We start from the raw sequence: 12409 nt of genomic DNA, 5'->3' as shown, positions 1-12409 counted from the left end.
GCTGGACAAAATTCAGCCCAGATGTAAGCAGATGCAACCCATTTGACTTCAGTGGAGCTGTAGCCGCTTACATCATGTCTGAAGTTTGCCTGATGTTTCTCATAGTATGACTCATTCTCAGTGGGAAGGGCTTGTTATAATGTGGCGTGATCTGAGCAGGTGCAGCAGTCCTCTCCAGGATTTCTTCTTCATGAACGCACTATATTCCTGAGGCCAATTACCGTGAGTCAGTGCTCAGTTATTGGGTGATGGGGTGGTCTAGAAGTACCTTTGATAGACAGATTATGGGCCAGGTTTTCAGATGGTGTAAGTCAACCTAGCTCCATTGACTTCGGTTGAGCTACAATGATTTACACCAGCTGAACATCTGGCCTTGTATCTCTATTTTATCTGTCTTTTCTCCCTTCAGTATATAGGTTCCCACACTCTTCCTGGCACCATGGTATCCCACTATATGAACAACAGCCTGGAGGATCATCCATGTCCAAAGGGCCTTCAATTTGAGGCTGGGCTGATTGTATATTCTGAGGCTTGTTCAGAGATGGATGGCAGAATGGTAAGGCTGAAAATGGCTAGACAATGAACATTTCTTTTGTTGGTGAACAGGACGTTTTACTCTTCATGCAGTAACGGTCCTCACCATAGCCTCTCTCCCTAGCTTAGCTTGGGAGTATTTAAGCATCTGTTGTCATTTTGCTCCTTTTCCTTCTGCATTTTAATGATTTATGTAGCACCTTTCATCAGTGGTGTTTGCGATTTAAGCCTGACGTCTGTACAATCTGTCATATGAACTGGACATACAGATTCTCTGCCCAAAAGAATAATATTCGTTTTTTTCACCTTTTCACACAGCTGGCCCTTAGGCAATTATAATTTCAGCCCTTCCAGCAGGCTCTGTCTGTTGTTTTCCATTACTTTCCAGATGGGTGCAAAGATGAATTTTTGCAGTTTGGTGTCTGATGTGCTTGCAGTGTTGGTTAAGGCCCCAGCACATGTTATCTTTTGAAGCTGGGAAAGGGCTGAGCTGCTGAAGAATGCAAAACAAGCCTGTTCCCTTGTATATGGGCCCGATCCTGCTGCCTGTTTCCGTATAATCCTGCTCCCATAGAAACAAATGTGAGCTTTGCCACTGAGTTCAGTAGGAGCAGAACTTGGCCCTGAATGTGTGAGTGTGATGTAGCTCTCTTGCAGGCCATGGACTGAAGTGGAATTTGCTCACAGTATGGTGGTTTACGTTGTAAGCTGTCCTATGGCGCAAGTAGGCCATCACCATTCTGTTGGGGAGTTAGAGGGCCACGCTGGGTCTGTCTTGCTCTATCTGTCGTTGTGCGGTTTGTTTTCTGTGTTCATGGATCCAGCCTAACTGTGGTGGTTGTAGGCTAATGGGATGAAGAGCTCAATTTTCAAGTGTGGTCACATTAAGAGGGGATCCTGAGGGAGCTCAGGGAGACAATTCAGCCCACAGAACCCCATTTACACGCCACACTGCTGACGGTGGCACCTGAAGGCAAAATCTGGGCATCCTGCTGCAGTGGCATGAGTCTGATCATGCACAGCGCTGTGCGCCTCTGAACACATCCTGTTTGATTGCCAGGGGGCTGGAAACAGAACCGTCTCAGTGAGGGGTCCTAGGGTAAGATTGTCCAAAGTGACTCATAGAATCATAGAATATCAGGGTTGGAAGGGACCTCAGGAGGTCATCTAGTCCAACCCCCTGCTCAAAGTAGGACTGATCCCCAATTAAATCATCCCAGCCAGAGCTTTGTCAAGCCTGACCTTAAAAACTTCTAAGGAAGGAGATTCCACCACCTCCCTAGATAACGCATTCCAGTGTTTCACCACCCTCCCAGTGAAAAAGTTTTTCCTAATATCCAACCTAAATCTCCCCCACTGCAACTTGAGACCATTACTCCTTGTTCTGTCATCTGCTACCACTGAGAACAGTCTAGAGCCATCCTCTTTGGAACCCCCTTTCAGGTAGTTGAAAGCAGCTATCAAATCCCCCCTCATTCTTCTCTTCCGTAGACTAAACATCCCCCGTTCCCTCAGCCTATCCTCATAACTCATGTGTTCCAGTCCCCTAATCATTTTTGTTGCCCTCCGCTGGACTCTTTCCAATTTTTCCACATCCTTCTTGTAGTGTGGGGCCCAAAACTGGACGCAGTACTCCAGATGAGGCCTCACCAATGTCAAATAGAGGGAAACGATCACATCCCTCCATCTGCTGGCAATGCCCCTACTTATACATCCCAAAATGCCATTGGCCTTCTTGGCAACAAGGGCACACTGTTGACTCATATCCAGCTTCTCGTCCACTGTAACCTCTAGGTCCTTTTCTGCAGAACTGCTGCCTAGCCATTCGGTCCCTAGTCTGTAGCGGTGCATTGGATTCTTCCGTCCTAAGTGCAGGACTCTGCACTTGTCCTTGTTGAACCTCATCAGATTTCTTTTGGCCCAATCCTCCAATTTGTCTAGGTCCCTCTGTATCCTATCCCTACCCTCCAGCGTATCTACCTCTCCTCCCAGTTTAGTGTCATCTGCAAACTTGCTGAGGGTGCAATCCACACCATCCTCCAGATCATTTATGAAGATATTGAACAAAACAGGCCCCAGGACCGACGCTTGGGGCACTCCACTTGATACCGGCTGCCAACTAGACATGGAGCCATTGATCACTACCCGCTGAGCCCGACAATCTAGCCAGCTTTCTATCCACCTTATAGTCCATTGTTGGTTTTGGTTGCCTCCACTGAAAAGTGCTGAGCCCCTGCGCTCTGTAAATTGGGGGCCTTTAGGGTGTCCCAAGTCGGGCACCCAAAATCAATAGTCACTTCTGAAATCCTTCGCCCTCTTGACTGTGGAATTTGCTTGTTGCCTCAGTCTGCCAGAGCCCGAATCTGCTGGCCTTCAGGAGATGGGACAGGGCACAGGTTTCTGGGGGACAGGATGAATGATTGAGTAGGGTCAGATCTTTGTGGGGAGTGTTTGTTGTTTTGTGTCATTAGTTCTAGTGTCTGGAGCACTGGGTGGCATGTTTTAAGTAAGTAAATACAGTAGAAAGTTCTTGATTTCTCTGCCAGTCAGGGGACTCAGACTTGCCAGAGAGGCACCCCTCTTTGTAAACATGGGACTTTGATGACAAAGGGAGGGTTTGCACCTATTGTTTTACTGTTATTCAAAAAATTAAAAGGAGGTCCATAAACCTTCATGAAAGGGATGCTGCAGTCAGAGCAGTGTCAGGTAAGGCTCTTAAGGCTCAAGCATCATTCTTAACACACCCCATTGTGTGCCTGGGCCACACTGTACAGCACATGGGAGCAAACTGTGTGAGAGACCCTCTGTGTCTAGGACACAGTCGCTTCTGGGTCTCGGAATCTTCTTGGTTTTACTATACTGAAGTCACTTCCCTAATGATACCTCGGCATGGGGCCAGATCCTCAGCTGGTTAGGTTGGAATTTGTGTTTTCGCAGTGCGGTCAAACAACAAACTTCTGCAACAAAACCTACTTACATTCTGCTATCTGGCCTAAAGCCAGATCCAGGCCTGTCTGGGGGAGGCTGGGGACTTCTGCTTGTTCTGCTCCAGAGTATACGATGTATTTATTTATTTCTAGTTGTACTTTTCTGTTTAAGCCAGGGAGCAGGGGATCCGAGAAGTTGTGGTAACTTGTTAAACAAGAAGAAGTTATTTTTTTGAGCTTCTCACTTTTCTAAGCGATAACACGTTGTATTTGATCATGTGCAGCATGCGAGGAATCGCAACTCCTTGCAGCTGCATCCCTGAGCAGAGCAGGGCTGAACTTTCAAAAGCAAGGGCCGACGATGTGTCCACACAATATGTGTGTGTGCTCAGTTGGTTGGCCCAGCTAGTTTGACATCCCGTGGCTATGACCAGGCGTTTCAGTGGAGACTTTGAAAACCCCACTTTGGACAGTTTGGCTGTAGCCTGCCCTGGGGGAAGTTTCTTCCCGCTATTATAGCCTGAAGCATTTCTCTGCTGGTACATGCGCACACACATTTTGCTGATACAATTTAAGCCCTCATGTTGTAAACCCTTAGGGTACGTCTACACTGCTAGTCGCCCAGGCACAAGCCCACCTGAGAGCCTAAGGCAGCTAGCCGTGCCGTCACAGTCACGCTGCTTTGCTATTTTTAGCGTGCTAGCTCAAGCAGACCTAGCGTGTCTACATCTACCTGAGCTGGTAATTACACCTCCTAGCTGCCGTGTAGACGTAATCCTTGTTTTCCCACAGGGAAATTATGGAAAGGAGAAACCACAAGCATACGCTGCCCAACTCGCTCTCTTCTCTTGTTTTGGAAAGGGGCAGGGAAGAAGATTTTTCTCTACCAGTTCTGTAATATAATTTCTAAATCAGTCAATACTAGTTCATCATAAAGTAATTTTATAAGACAATAAATAAAATACATTTTTAATTAAAAAGTAATATTCTCCTAACTCAGATCCAGGAGATGGTCCACTCAGACGCCACTTCCTATGATTCCAACCGTCAAGTCCCCCTGATCAATCGACCAGGGATGTTAGCCGGTCACATGAGTGCCCTCAGCCAGTCACAGCTGATTTCTCAGATGGGTATGAGGAGCGGTGTTACCCATGGTTCCCCATCACCCCCAGGAAGTAAATCTGCTACACCATCTCCCTCCAGTTCTACTCAGGAAGAGGAGACAGAATCACATTATAAGGTACGTGCAGCCATGCCTGTTTTAACAGACATACAATAAGAGAATGACAGACAGTATTTACAGTGATAGAAATAATTCGCTCTAATAAGAGAACAGACCTTTTGTTTTTCCTTTGCACAGAGATAGAGACATTCTCTGTAACAGGCGATGGTTTACAGAGAACTTTTCTGGGCTAGGACGCGGGAAAGCATGGCAGATTTGCAAATCATATCAAACATTGGTGTGCTATATTGGTGCATATAACAATTCAATGAATGAAAGTCTCTAATTCTGAGAGAAGTTTTCTCCCCTAAGTCTTTTCTTTCCTACTGCAGTTGCCAGATACATCATGCTACATTGTTCTTTCAGATTAGGATTTTGACAATAAATACGTGGTTCAGTGCTCAATTTTTTTCCCGTTTCAAAGACTGTATCTGTAAAACTAGACTTTGTGTTGGAAGAGAGAAGCAAAAATCCAGCGTGTGATTTAGCAGAGTCCTTAAGAAGCACCCGTGTCAAATAACAAAGAAAGCATCCTCTGTCTTTTAATTCACCTGGGTATTTTTTTAGCAACCGGTTATTACCTAGGACAGTTAATAAAGTGATGGTGACACAGGATATAGTGAAAGTTGCTTGCCATTCTTGTTTGGCTAGTGGTCAGAAGCCCTTAGGATGCCAGTTGTCTTGAGTGGATGAAGAGAACTGATAAACAAAGAGGTAAAACGTAGGGAAGATTATAAAATAAAAATCACCTGCTTCGTTAGGACTGGTGTGGAGGAAGTGTTGAAGGACAGCTTGGGCTAAGATTTCTGGGTCACCTTAGTCATCCTGCATCATTCTCAGAAAATGCACTGGCAGAACAAACTCTTTGCGCTGTTGTCCACACGTCTTCCCTGACTCTCCTTGCATGTGGGCAGATTGCAGAGATGATTATGGTACAGCCATAATGTCTTGTGTACCTGATACATGGGCATTCACCGACATTGGGTACTTTGATGTTTAGACTTGTAACGTTCTGGGATGGTGCTGACCCGTTTGTTAAGCCTTCGTGGAAGGGCTGTCTCTGAAAGATGCTACTTCTAAGGAAGACACTGTATTACCAAAATCACTGGCTTGCTGGCAGTGTATCTTCATTCCCAGAAGAAAAACCTCCTGAAGAACAAATTGTGTGTGTGTTACCCACAATAACAAGTAATATAGTGACCGCTTAGCTCTAGTATTAGGGCTGAGCAAACTATCAAATACTTTCTCATGAAACTTCAGGAAAAAATATTCTTCGTTTTCATTTCACTTTTCATGAAATGGAAGTTTTCATCTCAAAACCTGACATTTCAAAAAGTGTGTGTGGATGCAAATCTGATCTTCATTAGAACTAACTTGCGAAAATAAAAATATATTTTTGCTTGAAAATAGAAGTATTTTATGAAATCCTCAGATTTTGCAGTTTTAGAATTTGGTTGTGTCTATTTGGCACAGCCCTATGCAGCCAGAGGAGTTTGGTGATCTGCTGGCTAGAAGAGACTGTATCACCGGCAACTCAAGGGTCACAGAAAGCAAATGGCATTTGCTTTGCAGCTAAAACCTTTCTTGCAGTGAGAGTGCAGTGTGAGTTTTAGGCTAACTACACTCAGTGTCTGCAGCAGCTTTTTCCATTGTACCTTTACCAATCACCTTCAAGGTTTCAGCCTGACAATATGATAGTACAGGAGTTACCTGTTAGGTCATGGATTTTTTGCTGATACATTTCTTATAGGTCCAACAAGTCCCAATGAGGGAGACAGAATTTGGGGATATGTCAGATTCTTGGAGCAAGATAGCTAAGGCAATTGATAAAGCCCTGTATTTTTTTTCTGGCCACAAATATATACCTTGTCTATCCTGTATACACATAGCAAGTTAGGCAAAGCAATAATCAAGTGGTATGTTTCCTGGAGAAAAGAAACCACAGTGTAAAGAGAGCACTGGAGTCACAGTGGCTTATGCGTTTTTGTTTGCTTTCTCTATATACACAGCTGTTGGAAATATTTAAAGGCATCAATCCATCATTTATTTTATGACCATTAATGACCTTTGTACAACAGATCATAAAAAGAGTTTCTAACGAACAGGAATTAAAATATCTACCAAGAAAATCATATTAACACATAAGAAATGGTCCTGATGCCAGGAGGTGGTTTTTCTATTCCCACAAAAGCCAGTAATTTGTGAAAACTGGATAGAGACCAAACGCTGAAGTAAATTGTAACTCTTATTGGAAGCGTAGTGACCCACTGCAAGAGGGATCATGAAAGATCCCTTCACTGGAGAATTTTCAAAGCCCTGAGGGGTCAGTGGGGGAACCCAAGCAACATACCAGTAGATAATTCAGATGTAGGGGGAAAGGAGCAGACTAACATTTTGTGCTAAGTGACTTCACTTCCAGCGCTTCATGGCTGAAAAGTTGTTTTTGTTGTTGCATCAAGGCAGAAATACGGCTGTTTTGTTTTCACTAGTAGTGTCTGGAAAGCTAAACATTCTTGTGTCCCTGCCCTGTCTGCACAGACTACTCATTTGAATTCACATCCATTAAAACGGTAAGACAGGGGTTTTCAAAGGAAAGACCAATGGACATTTCAATGGCATTTGGGTGCTAAACTCCTTTTGAATACCCCAGCCTAAGAGTTTAGTGTGTTTCCGGGCTTAGTTGTTCCCAGGATTAAGCATCCAACTCTTACTCGCCCAGCCTGGGGAGTGGGTATAGTCCCAATTACCCTTGCTTTAGAAATCTCTCTGCAGGTTTTATAAAATTCAGATGTGACCAATGAAGCCCCTGACTCTTTGAGAATCGCCTAGATGACAGCAAAGCAGCCTGTTTATAATTTGATTGCCCAAACCTGTGAATTATCCCAGCTTACTCTTCATGTTACATCGATTGTTCTGCACACCGGCCTCTCCAATGGAGTAAAGTGCGTTATCTCAGGGCATTTATAGCTGGATACACATCACAGCACTGTCACATGTTAAAATAACATTCACAGCTGTTTTCTAAGTCAACAGCAGCAAATCCAGGCCATTCTGAGCTGCCCCTTGTGAGTGATTCCACTTGAATTATTGGCAAAAGGCATTCAGTCCTTGCGGCAGTTCCCACTGCTGTGGGCACTAGGCTCCTGAACCCATGAGGGAAGACCGAGAGCCAGATTGTGCTAGGAAGACACTGGCTCCCTTTGGGTGCTCTGTGGAGCCAGCCCATAAAATCCCTCCCCGAGCAAACTGTGCCGGGTGTGGGAGGACATGCTTAATGCACCAACTCTTTGGAGGTTGCAGCCTGTTCCCCCAGCATCATACCCAGCCAGCTCCACAGGCAGAGGGGTGGGGTCATGACTGTACTCCTCCCACTTCCTGTGGGGTGGGATGCACTCCTGTGGTGCTTACAGGGAGAAAGCCTTGTGCTTCCATGATTGTCTCTGGCATTTATGCAAAGTGTGAAGGTGGAGGAGACAGGAGGGTGGAAGAGACATAATGGCCCGGAACAATTTATCCCACTGTAGAGAGTAATCCCACTGTACATTGGTTGGCATGATGGGAGTGGGGGGTTTACATAATCTCACAGGTCTTTCCATCTCTACCCAATGTGATTCTGTGACCTGGGCCTTGGTTCAGGTTTGGTTTAGGGTGCCAGTAATAATGATCAGGTTGTTTAAGCCTACATAATACCCGCCTGCAAGACACCTCCCTCTAGCCAGGACTATGTCGTACTACGCTGTACCAGATTCATACTTCAGCAGAAAATGAACTCTAAACAGTGTTGTATCTCTGCTCACTGCTTAGCACATGGGCCATGAAAGCTGCACAATCCACACTGCTAAAGACTGTAAGACCCAAATCCACAAAGGCATTTCAACAGAAGTTAGGAGTCTCAATACTCTGTGGGGCCAGGACATGGTCTGTCATTTGTCTGTAAAGTGCCATGCACACTTATGGCTCTGTATAAATAAGAATGATCACAAACTCCTAATAGTTGCTGAGAGTTGCTGGTTCTTGTTCTTGGCTGCTCTACTTGATGCTGCACTTTGGCCAATAACTGCTGGAGGGTTTGTTTTCTTTCCCATCAGTACAAAAGTAGATGAACTGAGATTAAAATGAGATAAAATGCCATCCAATTCACCCACGGAGTGAAACCTTGTTATGAATTTTTTCCTCCTAACAAGGTGGCCTTTCACCCCCAGGAATCCCATTCCAACCCAACTGGCAGTTTTAAATTAAATGCTTTTTTCTGTCCCATTCCCCCCCCTTTTTTTTTTTGCTTATTCGCTAATGGGCAACTGTCCATTTGAGAAATGCCACTGCACTGAGACCGAGCTTAATGGCCATTCAAGAGCTGATGAACAGAGAACGTTAGAACTGTGCCAGCTGAAATGAGTCCTCTTAAACTCTGTGGTTTCCGAGCACTTCTGGTGCTTGCAATCAAATAACAAAGCCGTTATGACAGCAGCCTTCTTTAGACAGACAGACAGCCATGTCTAGTTACATTTTATGCTTAAGGGCTTGGTATTCAGCCTAGTTTCTATCATAAAATGGTGTTTTTCTTTGAGTGCTGGTCCCTATGTGTAGGTATGCATGTGCTCCATATTCCTGGAGCTAGACAGTTTTGAAAGCAGTGTCCACTGATCCGCACATGCATCCTCACTCTCCCCATGCCTCCAACCAAGGAGATAAAGGGTGAGGCAGACCAGCCTCCTCCCCAGTTCCTTCTCACCACCAGGTCAGAACTGCCAGAGTCCAGAGTTTTGTTGTCTTTATCCATTTATCTGTAAACTATATGTCTATATTTTGCTCTGCTATCCGCTGTCTAATCTCCCTTCCCCTCATGGGGGAGGGCTCATTCCACGAGAGCACAAGTGACGTCTATGGCATCGCTTCAAGAAATACCTCTACTTGATATTTACAAAGCAACTACCTGGAATTCCAGCCACACTGCTTCAGTACAGGACTCCCCCACCAGTGCATCCTTTGGAATGGTGGCCCTTCGTTCGGCTCTGCCATCTACATTCTCACACCTTCCTCCTACTTAAGTACTGCTTGTCAGTCACCCACAGTGGAATACACACAGGGACCAGCGCTCGAAGAAGAGGAAGTTACTTACTGGAGATTCTTCAAGATGTATGGTCCCTGTCTGTATTTCACTATTCGCCCTCCTTCCCCTCTGTTTTGGATCATCTTTTGATTCACAGTAGACCAGGAATTGGAGAGATGGTCAGTCTGCCCAGCCCTTTATCTCCTCAGTTGGAGTCATGAGGAGAGTGAAGGTGCAGGCACAGACCAACAGACGGACACTGCTTTCAAAATTCTCTGGCTTTGGGGGCCTGGAGCATATGCATACCCACAGGGGCCCGCACAGGTCAAAGGACTTCCAATTATGAAAGTAAGTAACTTCCTCTTTTAAAATCATCTTCCTGATAAAGTGGGTAACTCTTTAACTAATGGAATTGCTGAGCAGTCTGAGAAGTGTCTCAACACTGTCAGCATTTGATAAGCAGAGATGCTAGTTGACTTTTTGCCTTTGAGGAAGTGTTTCTAGTGGTTAGAATACAGGACTGGCAGCCTTTGGTTCTGGGTTCTGTTCCTGGCTCTGCTGTTGACATGGGACAAGTCAACGAACCTCTTTGTGTCTTAGATTTTCCTCCTGTAAAATGTGTTTAATAATATTTCCCTGCCTCACAGGGGTATTGTGTGGCTTAACTCACTAACGTAGAGGTCCTCAGTGTATGAGTTCAAAGTGGTTTAAAAGTATCTCTTTCCTCTATAGGTGAACATGTACGCTTCAATATTCATGGATTTTCTTTTGTCTGTGTCTGATATACTTACCCCTGCTGCATCTTACCATCTTCTTTAGCAAATGCCCTCCACCTGGAAATTTACTTTCTGTTTTCAAGTTCCACGTGTTATTTCTTAGCCCTGTGACTGTGTGTTCTGGTTACCAGCTGTCACATATGCTACATTAGCACCCTGGAATACCCAGGCATGCCAGCCTGTAAACAGCAGTAAAAAAGGTGGTTACATTTCAGCAGCATGGCCTGTGCAGCAGTGCCAAAGAGAGTGCCCAAGGCCAAAGATCAGACCCATAAGAAGCAGAAGTTTGGCGGTGACACTAACTAAAAAGGGAAGCTATGGATTCTGCCTCACTGGAGGCTGAGTCTTAGATTCTCTTCAAGAAGAATTCGGGGAGAATGAATTCAGTTGTTATTGTACAGGGAGTGGACTAAACGACCCACTAAATGGCCTGCCCAGCACAGTGATCTGATGAGACTTGGTAATCACAGGTAACAAAATGCAGCCCTGATCCTGTAGTCCTTCTGCACTCAAAACTCCCCTTGGTCTTTGGTCAAGGTTTAGGTAAGCAAGGAATGCAGGAGAGGGTCTGTACTCCCTTAAAATCTTGCCAGATGCTGCAGATAACTAAATAATTAATGTTACCTCAGTCTTTTCAGTGCTCTCAAAGCTCATGGAATGCTGAATGCATTCAGATAGCCGAGTCTACTTGTTTAACACAAAATTGGCAGGTCTCTAAGGATTAACGCAGTGTATAGTGTTGTCATAAAGATATACTACACTTTACTTGTGAATTCCCCCAGAGGTGCTTCTTGCCCTGTTGTTGTGGAGTGTATGCGTGTGTGTGCGTGTACGTGCAAACAGGCCCTGCACTATTTGGGGGAGGGAAGCAAGCTGCCTTTCAAAGTATAGATGTCCCCAAAAGGGCACGGTGCTCCAGTGTCATGCCGGTAGTGCTTGTGGCCCCTGCTCATGACTGCTCTGGGGGGCAAGGTGGACCTGGTGCAAAGGAACACAGCACGCAGTCGGAATGAGGAAAGTTGGGGAATGACGGGTAAAGATGGACAATGACTTCACCAGGGTGAAATCAGGACAGGGAGGAATCTGAGAAAGGGGAAAGCAAAAACATGAAAGTGAATTTTGAAAAAAGTGTGCGCTGCTGAATGAAACCAGCTGGAAAGCAAAATGAATGGGGAGGTCACGGGCAGAGGAAATGGGCAGGGCACAGGGAGGGAGTATATGAGCCTCCAGGGGATGGTTAGGGGAAATAAGCAAGAGCAAGTGAAAGTATCTGGGGAGCTGTTTAGTGGAAACAGTGAGGGAGGTTGTGTCCCTAGGAGAGAGCATGAGGAATGTGGGGATACATCAGGCACCATTTTAGTCTTGGTGCTTACAAAAGAAAAGGAGGGAAACATGCCACACACAGAGGGGAATGTACTGGGGGACAAAGAGTGAGAAACTCATGAAACTACAGGACACCAGCACAAGTCAGGGAGAGAAGTGCAGTGACAGTTCCAGAGCTGTACACCCAGCATCCCACAGTGCAGAAAGAGGAGGTGAATAGAAAATATGAACGCCTGGGCACAGCTGGAGGGGAGCAGAGTGCTAAAGTGACACCTCCCCCTCCCCCAATATTGAAAAGGGATCAGTGGAAGAGCTATGGCAAACTCCGCCCAATGCCTCTAACATACAGACTGAGATGGATTCCTGAACAACTGATCAAGCATGCAGTCGGAGGTCAGGTGGAACTTCGGGAGAGTTATTCCACAGGCTACACCAAGGAAGGGCCTGCTTAACTAACCTGACTAATGTCTCTGGGGAAGTGATAATAGGAGCAGCATGGGGTGAAAGAGACGCATTATTTGGAATTTCCAAAGGCCTTCAATACACTGCTTAAAAAACTGATCTACATTGGGTTAAC

At 45.4% G+C, this 12409-nt stretch overlaps 1 protein-coding gene across 4 annotated transcripts in view; it reads left to right on the top strand.

Annotated features, from left to right (window-relative positions):
- TOX2 (TOX high mobility group box family member 2) overlaps positions 1-12409 on the top strand; it is a 257019-nt gene that overhangs the window by 200398 nt on the left and 44212 nt on the right. For 3 of the 4 annotated variants that reach the window (XM_048820161.2, XM_048820162.2, XM_075118844.1), the window contains exon 4: positions 4462-4701. The exons of the other annotated variant lie outside the window; for it this stretch is intronic. In XM_048820161.2, coding sequence (XP_048676118.1) covers positions 4462-4701 — 240 coding nt within the window. The remainder of the gene's footprint in view (positions 1-4461; positions 4702-12409) is intronic. 4 annotated transcript variants of the gene reach the window in all.

The sequence above is a fragment of the Caretta caretta genome, chromosome 13, assembly GCF_965140235.1.
Source record: "Caretta caretta isolate rCarCar2 chromosome 13, rCarCar1.hap1, whole genome shotgun sequence".
In the NCBI taxonomy this organism is placed as follows: domain Eukaryota; kingdom Metazoa; phylum Chordata; order Testudines; family Cheloniidae; genus Caretta; species Caretta caretta.
Note: the sequence above shows the minus strand (reverse complement) of the source record. Positions and strands in the feature narration are given on the sequence as shown.